The sequence below is a fragment of the Mus caroli genome, chromosome 17 (genome assembly GCF_900094665.2).
Source record: "Mus caroli chromosome 17, CAROLI_EIJ_v1.1, whole genome shotgun sequence".
Classification (NCBI taxonomy): Eukaryota; Metazoa; Chordata; class Mammalia; order Rodentia; family Muridae; genus Mus; species Mus caroli.
The window spans coordinates 82,392,525-82,405,061 of NC_034586.1; the positions used below are offsets into that span (position 1 = coordinate 82,392,525).

General features: G+C 48.3%; 1 protein-coding gene across 1 annotated transcript in view; it reads left to right on the forward strand.

Moving 5' to 3' along the window:
* Nucleotides 1-12,537, forward strand: part of Epas1 (endothelial PAS domain protein 1) — an 82,629-nt gene that overhangs the window by 38,431 nt on the left and 31,661 nt on the right. The window contains exon 2 of the mRNA XM_021185964.2: nt 6,628-6,818. Coding sequence (XP_021041623.1) covers nt 6,628-6,818 — 191 coding nt within the window. The remainder of the gene's footprint in view (nt 1-6,627; nt 6,819-12,537) is intronic.

Consider the following 12,537-nt stretch of genomic DNA (forward strand, 5'->3'; position numbering starts at 1 on the left):
TCACCTTCCAAAATATTAGAGTAGCAGCCGCCTCAGCAGGATAAGCCTCGGCCTTCTCCTGAAGTGACTCTTGTAGTGGCCATCACCTCTTTGTGATACTCGGTGCGAATCTCTATGCCATTGTTTGGGTCCCTCCCTGTAGCTCTAGCATCTGTAGAGCAATGGCCCCACCAGCCCTAACAGTATCTGTTCAGCCTATGATAGTGACTTTAAATCTGCTTGACATGATGGCCATGACACCGTGTGAGGGAGAGGGGAAGAGCATGGTCAGATCTCAGAAGTATCCGAGGACTTCCTGCTTTTTGTGATGTATAATAACGGGTCCTCATGTCTGTATCAATAAGAACGCAAGTGATTTTGATATGAGCCAACATTGAAAATGGCTGTTTTGCTAAAATGACATCAATAACAATAATCCCAATGTAAACATGGGCCAAAACCCAAAACCACTCACTGAGGAAAAGCCCTGCGCCCCAAGCTCCATAAACACAGGTTTTCTTTATTCCTGAGTGTTTGAGAAAAGGGGTACTTGTATTTCCAACACATCCTTAATTCCAGATTACATACATAGTACACCCCAAAAATCAACAAAATCAGACAGCTTTGTCCAGGTGTGGTGGCACACAGACCTTTAATTCTAGCTCGGAGGCAAAGCCAGGTGGATCTCTGATTTTGAGGCTAGCCTGGTCTACAAAGCAAGTTCCAGGATGGCCAGGACTATATTACAGAGAAACTCTGTCTCAGAAAGAAAAAAAAAAAATTGACAGCTGTGTAACAATGGTTAGCCCTGGGCACATAAGAACAGAATTGGGCAGGAGTCATGGTGTCCTCAGATAAATCAAATCTAAGGTCAATCCGAGCCGGGACCCCAGGATCCATTTTTTTGGGGGTGGGGGGTTGAGACAGGGTTTCTCTGTGTAGCCCTGGCTGTCCTGGAACTCACTCTGTAGACCAGGCTGGCCTTGAACTCAGAAATTCACCTTCCTCTGCGTCCCAAGTGCTGCGATTAAAGGCATGTGCCACCACTGCCCGGCCCCAGCATCTACTTTTAAGGCTTTTCCAGTGAACAACCAAGACCAAGAACTCTGCAGAGACATGGGTTCTGCTGTGATTTCATCAGTGACGCAAACAACTGCTAAGTTTGGGGGGTCCAGGGACTCTTGATTTTCTCTGGGGCCCTGAGTAATTTTTCTTTTTAAAATATTTATATATTTTTATGTTGGATTTTGTGTTGGATGTTTCGCTGGCCTCTGTGACCATGTACCATGTCCACGCAGCACCCTCAAAGGAAGAAGATATCAGATCCCTTAGGACTGGAGTTACAGACAGTTGTGAGCCACCATGTGGGTACTGGGAATTGAACCCCAGGTTTGGAAGAACAGTGTGTGCTCTTAACCACTGAGCCATCTCTAACCTGAAGCTGCTAGATCTTTCACCAGGCAGCTGTTGTCTGACAGCTCCACAAGCTCACTGAAGAGCCCACCTCCTTCCTGCTTGCCTTCACAGTGCCCTGTGATTTAGCATACGTTTAAGATCCAACCAACAGATTGGTCCAAGCTGGTTTAGTGAGCCTCGCTTGACCTCTCAGCCACTTAACCTTATACGGTAGCAGACATATGACTTAGATACCTGATGACTGCAGTCACAGTAAAAGTTGAGTCTGTTGGAGACAGCTAGGCTTGGACCCTCGCAGATGAGAAACAAGGATTGGGCCAAGAGTAGGTCACTGTGAATGAGTGCATCGGGACCCACTGCCACACTTACAGTATCCCGTGCTCTGGCCACATTTTGCCTGGATGCGTTTTACTGTCAGCACCTCATAGTCTAGGCTTCTGGATCCTTTGATTCTACTAATTAGATCTAAAGTATTTGGAAAGAAATCATGTATGTGGTGAATATATACAGTCTTTTTTCTTATTATCAGCCCCTAAATAATACAGCATAATAGCTACTATAGTGCTCACATTCTAGGACGCATTGTAAGTAATCAAGTGGTTTAAAGTATACATGCAGATGTGTGCAGGTTCCACACAAACACTACCCCTTGAGGACTGGAGCATCTTTGACTTTGTCTTTGAGGGGTAGCCAATCGTAGCTGAGAGAGGAGCAGTTACCCCTGGATTGACGCTTCTGGACAGTCAGCTCTGTTTTACCTTTAGCATGCTGCTTAGAAGAGCTAACTTCCTTTACCTGGGATTAAATCTTTCAGAACCATGTTTGCTTCCCCTCAGGGAGAGCTACTGTAAATGAATGTGGAAAAGGAAATCTCCCACCCCTAGCTGCAGTGTGGTAGGAAGGACTGTGCAGTGTGGTAGGGAGCGTGCAAGGCTACTTGATGTTGGGCTTGATCAAATAACACCTCACTGTAAGTCAGCTCTACAGCAACGGGGGCTGTGTGCGTCCTGCCTTCCTGCTCCTCCCAGTCTGAACTCCAATACTGGCCTTACTCCCTGGGTCCTAGGATGTCCCTAAGGTTATTGGGTGCTTATCCAAAGACAGAGCTGTCCAAGCCCCAAGGACTGCTTTGCACTGTGTCTTTCTTTCTAAGTCTCAACCCTCCTCCCTTTCCCATAGTGTGGATGGGGATCTGAGTGGTTAGGAAGGTCTGTAATAACACTGGACATGTCAGAACGGTTCAATGGTTTCCTTGCTGCATGGGGAAAAATTGGGGTGTTGGGACCCAGAGAAGCTAGGACTGAGACAAGTGATTTAGTCTCTGTAGCTCCTGTCTCAAAGAGTTATTATGAAACTCAACTGCAGTAACATATATTCCTTTTAGAAAATGTCTTGCAAACCCCTAAGCGTTATAAGGGCAACATTGTTATCACTCCCAGTTAGCAGAATCCTGCCTCACTGCCTTTGCTATTAGCAGGTTTGTCTCTGATCCTCTAGCTAAGGACTGCAGGTGTAGGCGATCCCTAACTGACTACTTACTTCTAGAGAAGGAGACTTGTGCTGTGACCACAGGGGCCAGCATGGTCCCCGCAGGCCAACTCTGGTGTGTGTAAGGACAGGCAGCCAGAACCACATTTAGGTGGTGTGTTTGGAACACCACATATGATACAGGCCATCTCGTGGGAACAGGAGAGGGATGGGAACCAAGGATGGGAAAGGAACTTAGGAAAGAAAACCAACGTGGAGTAAGGAAGTACCAAGTCTCTCCGAATCAAGTACTTAGGATAGGATATCTTTTTAAGAGAAGCCAATGGATTCTAATATGTAAATTGTGGGACACATTCAATAAGGATAAGCAAAATGTGGTCATTGTAGGACCCATCTTGGAAGAAAAGTGTTCCAGGAAATGAAACACATTGTCGGCTTAGGAAGATGCCCAGATATAATATGCAGAGCCAGTCAAGATCAGCCCGTGTGCCATAGCCTGGTCCCCTCAGACAGCCTGCTTATCGAGGACGGACAGGTGCCATGCCAGAGTCCAGATGCAGCTGATTCTCAGGGCATGGATGCCCAGGGTAGCCAGACAATGGATCTTCAATCTGTCCCGATAGTTCTGATTGCCAGAGAACCTTCTAGGGATTCTGCACCCATTTTATCCTGATAAGACATGGAGTCGTCTTCCTACTTTACAGATGCAGGAACCAGAGCCCAGAGAACGTGTTTTCTTCTCCAGATCGAGATGGGCAGATAGCACTGTGGCTTCGTACAAGCTCGGGCTTCTGTTATCTGTGCCTTCATGTTAATTATTCTTTTTCAGGGTTGCTAATTAAATGATTTCAGTGTTACAGATTTTTGTCTATTTTTCCAAGAGTCAACATTAGACATCTCTGGACTATGTCAAGATTAACTAGGCAATCTAATTAAAATCAAGCTAGTTCTACAGTGAAACTGGAAAAAAAAAAGGTAGCTAAAGGGAGTGCACAACTTTTTAAACCAGGGACCTGCCTCAGGGTCTCAGCCATCTAAATGTTAAAATGTTGAAGTTGCCTCTTTCCGGCTAAGGAAAGGTTCTGCCCCTTATGGGGGGGGGGGGNAATGTTCTATCACCAGCTCTGCCACTAATTAGATAATTGCTCTAAGCACAGAACTTAACTAAATTGGGTCTCAGTTTCCAAGTCTCTGAAATGGAGACAATGGTTGCAAGGATAAAATTAGTCAGCCTGTCTGCTCCCTGACAGGAAGGGCCTACGTAGCTCCTGGTTGTAAGACCTTGGAAAAATGGCATGGTATGTTCTGGGCCTCAGTTTTCCTATCTGTAAATTGCACAATGTCTACCGAGCCGTGTCAGTAAGAAGATGTAATGGGGTGATATGTAGTTGTCGGTGCAGTGACTGAACATGTCTGTATCAGTAAGTGTTTATGTAGCTGAAGGAGCTTAGCCAAACCCAGACTTATGCCAAAGAGAACCCAGACTCTAGCTAGCCTGTTCCCCACAACTCAGCCACGGGGGTAGAGGGCGCAGACGGGAGAGCTTGTTCTTGGTATCGTTGTTAATACACGGCCTGTGGTGACTGCTTCACGGCATAGCTGCTCTGGATGTTAACAACAACAGGATCAGGCGCTGATCCTGCTGCTGTCCGGAAGCGTGAGGGCTGGTACTGAGGAGGGCAATTCAGGATCTCCTACCTGGACCTCAGGAGCCAGAGCTGTGGTACTCCAGTGCAGCCATTCCTCCTGTGAGCCCTTAAGGTATCCCACCCTAAGGAGCTCAGGATTGAGATACAAAATCCAGGGACCAATAATGGCCCTTAAAGTCTGGTAGAAGATGCAAATTCTCCCAGAGGTCAGGTTCTGAGGGGTGCGAAGGGTGGGATAGAAATAGAGAGGTGTGGGATTTCTGAGAGCTGAAAGGCAGGGAAGGGGGAGAAAGGGAGACAAGGAAAGCCAAGGAGTGAGGGGACAAGAAAACCCATTTCCCTCTTTCACAACTTCTCACAAGGTTCTGCCTGACCATCCATGTTATGTGGCTCTTCCTGCAGTCTGGTATCCAATGGCTAATCCATCTGGGGGCCTAGATGGCCTGCAAATGAAGTGTGCTCTGACGTCGAAACAGGGCTTCTGCCTCAAATCTGCACGGGGATGAGAGGCATGCCAGCATTCCAGGAAGCCCCAAGGAGTGATGTTCTGTCCAGATAACGACATGCTCAAAGACAGGCAGAAAGGAGAGCAACCCCTAGGTCTGGCTACCTCAGAGGGTAAGGTGGCATGAGCCAGCCTGGAGCTGACTAGAAGAAGGCCTTGAAAGCCACAAAGCAACTGGACATCTACAGAAGCAAATACCAAGTTAGTTTCTTTATTAAACAAGCAATATATGTTATTTATAGAAAACACAGGAAAATATCGCTAATCACTTGGTAGGCCAGGGAGGGCGAGCTCTCTAACTAACCCCGTTACTCAGCAACTCCTACTAATGGCCTAGACTCTGGGGTTGCCCTGCCAGGGGCAGAGTTCACTTACCAGCTGGCAGGCACGGGTGAGTTACTTAGCCTCCGTGGGCCTGTTTTCTTATCTGTATATTAGAGATGCTAATAGCAGCTACCCTCACAGCAAGTTGTGAAATTTAAAGATGCTAACACTGTACTGTCTGAAAGCTGAAAGAGTAGCTGAACTATAATAAAAAAAACCTGTCATCATGACGCTGTGACCATTGTAAAAATGTTTGCTACTTAACTGCATTCCCTGTGTAGCACACAGGAAGTGCTATGTGGGACCTGTACAGTTTTTTGAGGACATGATTGCCCTGTGTTGCTGATAGGTTGTCTTTTCATGGACAGATTGTTGCTAACGTTTGCTTATAGTGGAATGTGCCCGGTGCTAAAGGCTTCACATAAATAAATGGTCACAGTAAGTCCTCACAGTTACTGGTTACTGATGAGACACTTAGGCAGCTTCATGGTAGAATCTGACGAGTTAGCAGGCAGATACTCTGACAGGGTTTCTCTGTATAGCCCTGGCTGTCCTGGCACTCACTTTGTAGACCAGGCTGGCCTCGAACTCAAAAATCCGCCTGCCTCTGCCTCCCAAGTGCTGGGATTAAAGGCGTGCGCCACCACGCCCGGCTTTAACTCTGTCTTAACACATCTTCTCCTACAGCAAGCTGTGAGGTTTAGCAGGTACAGTTAGATGTTGTTCATCTCTCTTAGGTGAGTGTCAGCCTCAGTGATGAGGTTGGTACCCACTGCAGCTACCACCCTTGGAGGTCTATGATTCTGGATTGCAAATGGAGGTGTGTTGTCTGCCTCATGTTCTCTTGGCCTTTACTGATGTTTCCAGACTCTAACCTGCCGTCTCTCAGATCAGAAACAGGGTCTTAGGTAAGCCAGGGCTGGTCTGACTGTAGCTTCTTCGCCCTTCTCTTTCCATTGGTGCCCTTTGACCCTGTCCTCAAACTTTGTTCATTAGTTTAATTAAATCTTTGCTAACACCACCCACGTGAAGCCCAGTTCTGGCTCCTGCAGGAATACAGAAGAAAGCTATTTGAGAAGACACCAGTGCGCAAAAGCAGAGTCAATACCAAAAGGCGGCGCTCGCTCATAGCTCCCCTGGGCTGAGCCAGATGGGTTCAGTGGGAGAATCAACTTCACGGTGACTGTGGGGGTGAGTGGGTCACGACCGCGAGTGTGAATGGATGACGGCCACATTCCAGGACTAACCCCTCGTTTCTTTATGTAGGAGCAGCTCCGAGCTGAGGAAGGAGAAATCCCGAGATGCCGCGAGGTGCCGGCGCAGCAAGGAGACGGAGGTCTTCTATGAGTTGGCTCATGAGTTGCCCCTGCCTCACAGTGTGAGCTCCCATCTAGACAAAGCCTCCATCATGCGCCTGGCCATCAGCTTCCTTCGGACACATAAGCTCCTGTCCTCAGGTAAGGCTTGACAGGTCCTGCCCCAAGCTGGCATCTACCTAGGCCTTGCTCCAAGACACATCTACAGATATCCACTCACAGAAGATGACACATGGCCTTTAGTGTTATATTTATTTATTTGCGTGTGAGTGTATACATGTGGGTCAGAGGACAACCTTTGGGAGACCATTCTGTTCTCTTCTTCCATCATCTGGGATCTGGGATCTGGGACTTGAACTTGGGTTCTCAGGCTTAGCAGCAAATGCCTCTAGCCACTGGACCCTCTAGCTGGCCCTGTTCCTTCATTTTAGCATCTCCCCTCTGGCAATGATCTTCTCATGAGTTCACCCAGGGAAGAGACCAAAGACAGGCTCAAGTGAGAGTGTGAGGTGCTCCCAGAGGTTGGAGAGCCGAGAGCAGCTTCTACTGGAAGCCCAGCTCCAGTACCTCTGGACCTCTGGCGAGAGTCCCACTCCACACTGTGTTGACTCTGCAGGAAGCCTTTTATTCTTGTCTTCCAGCTACATCTCTAGGACATCAGAAATCTATCTCTCGGAACCTTGGTTTCCTTGCCTACAAACTGGAATTAGCCAGGCATACTGCCTGGGAAGACAGGGGTAGAAAACGGGGGGAATATTGGGGCACTATAGGAATGAGTGGAGACAGCGGCTCAGCTGTATTCGTTCTTGCTGGGATAGCCCCCGCCATAGAGGACAGCCTCGGGCACCTCTCACTGCTCAGCTGATCTGTTCTTCTTTCCCTCATATCTCTTTACCAACAGTTCATAACAAATGTTTTCTTTCCTTTCTCAGAGTTCCATTCCTCAAAAATCATTTCCTGTTAGACCTCACCAGGAAGAGGCAGCCTGGGGTTTCCACTTTCAGATCCTATGTGCAGTCTTGTCAGATTTATCAGTTCTGTAAGGAAACTGGGCAGCATATAGCTGCCAGGCTGGCACTACAGCAGGGCAGTGTCTGAGGCATGAGCAAGGGAGGCAGGCAGTCAAGGGGGAAAGAGATCCCATGGCTCATTTTCAGTTTTCCTAAGTGAGTGTGTCACTCTGGAGATGACTCTTTCTGCCATCCTGTAACAACATGGCTATTCTGGGAAAGAGCCCCCTGCACAGAGGGGATCCAGCATGAGGCGGGGACGCCAGACTAGCCTGTGCTATTCTGGGCCCTGTGCACAGGAAGGATATATGGGAAAGACCTTTGGAGGTTAGAATGGCTGCTCATCCCATCGTCCTCCCCTAACCCCCAGGCTGGAGGCTAAGCCCGCGCTGCAAGGCTGAGGTGACCGTGCTGTTACAGAAATGAGCAGAGAGTGGAGAAAGCAAGGGTGGAGCTGCTGCACACACAGCAGGGCAACAGCAATTACTCAGATTTAGACGGTGAAACTGGTTGAGGGACGCTCAGGCTAAGGCCTTGCAAAGCCTGGACTGCTAAATAAAAAGGCAGACTCGGAGGAGTCTCACCCATGCCCCATGCATGCCTTCCTTTTACAGAGGTTTGTCCTCTTGGAGAAATGAGGACGACAGTTCAGTGATTTGTAGGATTTTGCAAAGCCTGTCAGGCAAAAAAAGAAATGTAGATAAGGGGCAGGGAGCCAATGTCCAAGTGAAGCAGCTGGAGCCTGACCAGGACTAGCCAGGAGCAGTGGGTGGACAGGAGGTTCTGAGAGCTGTGTCTTGCTGCCGTAGCAGGGACACATTGTCTGTGCTCGCCCACACAGAAGCCTGTGTGTCTTCCTCGATGGGTCGAGGTTGATTTGCAGAGGGCTTGGCTAGGGTTGGATCTTCCGAGCTTATCTGCCCTCATGTGTCCTGGTGCAACCCCTCCCACACTCCACGTACTACATAAAGCCACAGATACATGAGCAGACATCACATGTCCCAGCTCAGGAGCTCTGAGCCTTGAGAACAAGGACTGCCTACTCTCTAGACAGCACAAGCACAGACAGACCAGAACCCTTGGCACGTCAGCTATGGGGTTCCCAGTCCTGAAGAAAGAAAAGTTAGAGATTGATAAGTTTTGATCATCTGGTCCTGGTGACCTTAAAGAAGTGCTCCTGAGTCCAGCCACGGAAGGAGATGTGGCTTAGTTCTCCTTTTCTGCCATTTCTCGAGGCTCCTACCAGGCACTCTCGGGACTGGTTATTTCCAGAAATGGAATGTAAAATAAGCCTTTTCCTCCCCACCCACCCTTTGTTTTAGTGTGTGCATGCGTGCTCTGGAGAGGTTAGGGAAGAGCGTCGAGGTCTTGCTTGAAGACTTTTACCTTCCTTCTTTTAGACAGGACCTCTCGTTCGACTCGAAGCTCACGATTTTAGCTAGGTTGGCTGGCTGGCAAACTCAGAGGATCCTGACTGTGCAGGTCAACATCGGGGTTCCGGGCACACACAGCCAACCTGTCAATGCTGAGGACTCAAACTCACATCTTCATGCCTGGGCAGCCTGGGCTCTTATGCACTTAGCCACCCAAGTGGCTAATTGTTTTAAAATTTCACCTATTATTTGCATGTGTTTGTGGAGGGAGGAAAGGACAACTTTTGGGAGTTGATTCTCCCTCCCCACCATGGATAGGGTTCCAACCATGTTGTCAGGCCTGAAGAGAAGGCCTTTTTTACCTGCTAAGCCATCTTCTCAACCCTGAACCATAGGTCTTTATGTTTTGTTTTTGTTGGTTAGTTGGTTGGTTGGTGGTTTATTTTTGTTTGTTTGTTTGTTTGTTTTTTGAGACAGGGTTTCTCTGTATAACCCTGGCTGTCCTGGAACTCACTCTGTAGACCAGGCTGGCCTCGAACTCAGAAATCTGCCTGTCTCTGCCTCGCAAGTGCTGTGTTTGTTTGTTTGTTTGTTTGTTTTATGTGACAAAAAGTTTAGAGGATCTTTGACCAGATATCCTCCTGCACTTTGCTTATTGGTGTGGCTGCCATCTCTCTTAGAAACATTGTACACAGCTTTATCTCATTGGACCGCAGAGCCCATGAAACATTGTTGGATGATATGAAAGTCTAGCCTGCTGTACAAGTTATAGCTTTGAAGTAAGTCTAACAAAAGAAACGATGTAAGAGAAAAGCCAGAGTGAACACTAATGTCTTTGGACCCACCTTTTAGCAGTTATGTGTTACAGTGTTACAACATACACTTTCCCAACTCAAAACAAACTACAGACTCATTACTTAGGCAAGCAGAGTTCTGTATACCTCAGAGTTCAAACGCCTAAAAAATACCAGGCTTAGCATTAGGGCCAGTTTCTTCTTTACTTAGCAACACACTTCCTTTGATTTTCACAGTAGGCTGCTGTGTGTGGGAATGTTGGGGAGGAAGCCTCCGCGCTGAGAACTCCAGGCTGAGTCGGGCCACAGTTGAGATTCATATCACAGGAAACAAACCGAAACAATAGCTTTACGATACTTGCTTCTACACTGGCCCAGGAGGACAGAACACACTGTGGCGGGAACATGAGTGGAAATATCACTTGATTGTCTTAAATCCAGATGAACCCTGTGCTCTGGGGCTGAAGTGGAGTCGCTTCTGAGTCCCAAGAGCTTTAGATCTCGGTAAATGTATAGAATGTGCATTCGCCCCAATTCTGATTTGAGGCTTCCCAGACTCATATGTAAAAAATCAAATTCTCATTACTGCAGAGTTGGAGATCAGCACAAAGCCAGGTTTCTAGACATAAATGTCAAGTTTATTTTTGATTATTTTGATTTGAATGTGTTTATGTTTTATTCCTGGCATTTGCCTAGTGAAGTCACACAGTCTGCTCAGGATATGATTCTCCCATCCCTGAGACGTTAAAATCCAGGACATGGTTTTAAAGTTTTCACCATGACTTCTCAGGAAAAGTGGGACAAAGGGGACAGAATTACAGCAGCAGATGTGGCTTCTGTGCCCTCCTATGCCTTGTGGTAAGACCTGTTTTCCCTGGTTTTCAGCCCAATTGTTTTACTGTCCCACCTCCCCCGGCCCCACCTATATTCAAAATCAAGGCCTTTTCTGTCCTGTTTGGAAGGAGGCCAGTAAGATGATTCATGCCAGGATGTTACTGGCTGAGAGCAGCCAGCGGTCCCTTCAAGAAAGTCTAACTTGCTTATAGCATTCTCTTAAAGCAAAGAGTCTGACCAGTCAGCGATAGTCACTGACTGTAGGGCCCCATAGCATTTTATGAAGGCTAGCGCAGCAAGCAAGGGTGGGGGAGCAGGTGTGGAAAGAACAAAATAAAAATCTCCAATGCTGGACTTGTGGGGCACACCAGGAGAGCAGCAGCAAGGCCAGGTGAGATCTATCACTCTGCAGAAAGTGTGAGATAGCCCAAGCCGGCTCACAGTGCGGCATAAGGCACAGCCGAAGATACAGTAAGTGGCCCACACTCTTTATGTTGGCCGTCAGTGTGCGGGGAAGACGTGTGCACTGTGTCGCTGGGAGGGGAGGCACTGATAGGCACAACCTTTGAAAGGAATGACCCTGCGGAGATAACTAAGTAGCAAACACCAGGGAAGTAGAAAACCTGTATCGGAGCTTGTTAGGAACAATGTAGCAGTTCTAGAGTTTCCTGAAGATGGAAACATCTAGAAGGATCATCCAGGTGAAGTAAGAAAGCAGCCTCACGGCTGGCACAGTCAGGCCTCAAAGACCCAGTCAGAAGCCACCTGCTCTGCCACCTGCTAGTTCACGCAAGGCAAGTGGCTCTGCCATACTGGTGTGCCACCCAACATGGGCGGTGCTGCCTAAAGGAAATGAGCGGTGCTCCGGAAAAGGTGCTCCACAGCCTTCTCAGCGGCACATATCCTGGCTGTGGGAGCCATCAAAGCCTGTTTACTGGGGCTATTTTTAGCATTAAAGAATCTCGTGGTCCTTCTCAAAGGAGACAGTTCGTCTATACCAGTTCTTTGAGATTCGAACCCTGACAGATTCTGGGAAGCAAATGGCCAGGATGTAGAACCTGAGCTATTTAGACGACCCAGCCCAGTTCCTTAGCAAGCACCTACTTTATTTTGTACCAATGGTTTGCTCTCCGTTATAAGCATCCCCAGGAGGGGCTTAGGCTCTTCAACAGATGTCTTCCTGGCAGTTTGTTGGTTCCTGAAGGATGGGATTTCACCCCTCCTTGCAGTATCCCCAGCTCTCCCTGAGACAGGACTGAGTGTGTAATGAGTGCCGCTGTGAGCCAGGGAAGCCATGGAGGAAAAGCCTTAGTAACTGCAGTGAGGGAGGGAGGTCTGGTGTGCGCAGCCGCCAGGCATAGCAGTTTTTAGCAGAGTTGTGACAGGAGGCTCAGGGCTCTGGGTGCAGCAGGGGGATGTCTGCCTCCCTCTTGGCTGGGAGTGACCTGGCCAAGTTCCTTCAGAGACTCCCAGGAGGACAAGCAGGTGCTAAAAGAGCAAATAGTTCCACTGAAGGAAGGGGCCACACCCAAGCCGGGCTGCTCCAGGGTCGCAGGGAAGGGGGGAGGGTGCTATTGGCCATTGTGACTTCAGTCTCAAGATGTTCCATGTCTGTGGCCCCAGACACCCTTCTCCCTCCTCTCTAAAGGGCAGTCCACCTGCCACTGTAGCCAATTTCGCCACCTCCTGGAAGTAAGCGTACTGGACAGTTCAGAAAGGCCGCTTGGCTGTGCCGGGCCTGTTAAAAACAGGAAACTTTAAGCAGAACTATTTTCTCTGGGTCTAGTTAACCCAAATAGGTTGTCTTGGGATTACTCCAGATTTTGAAGTCAGTGTTGCCACTGAGATC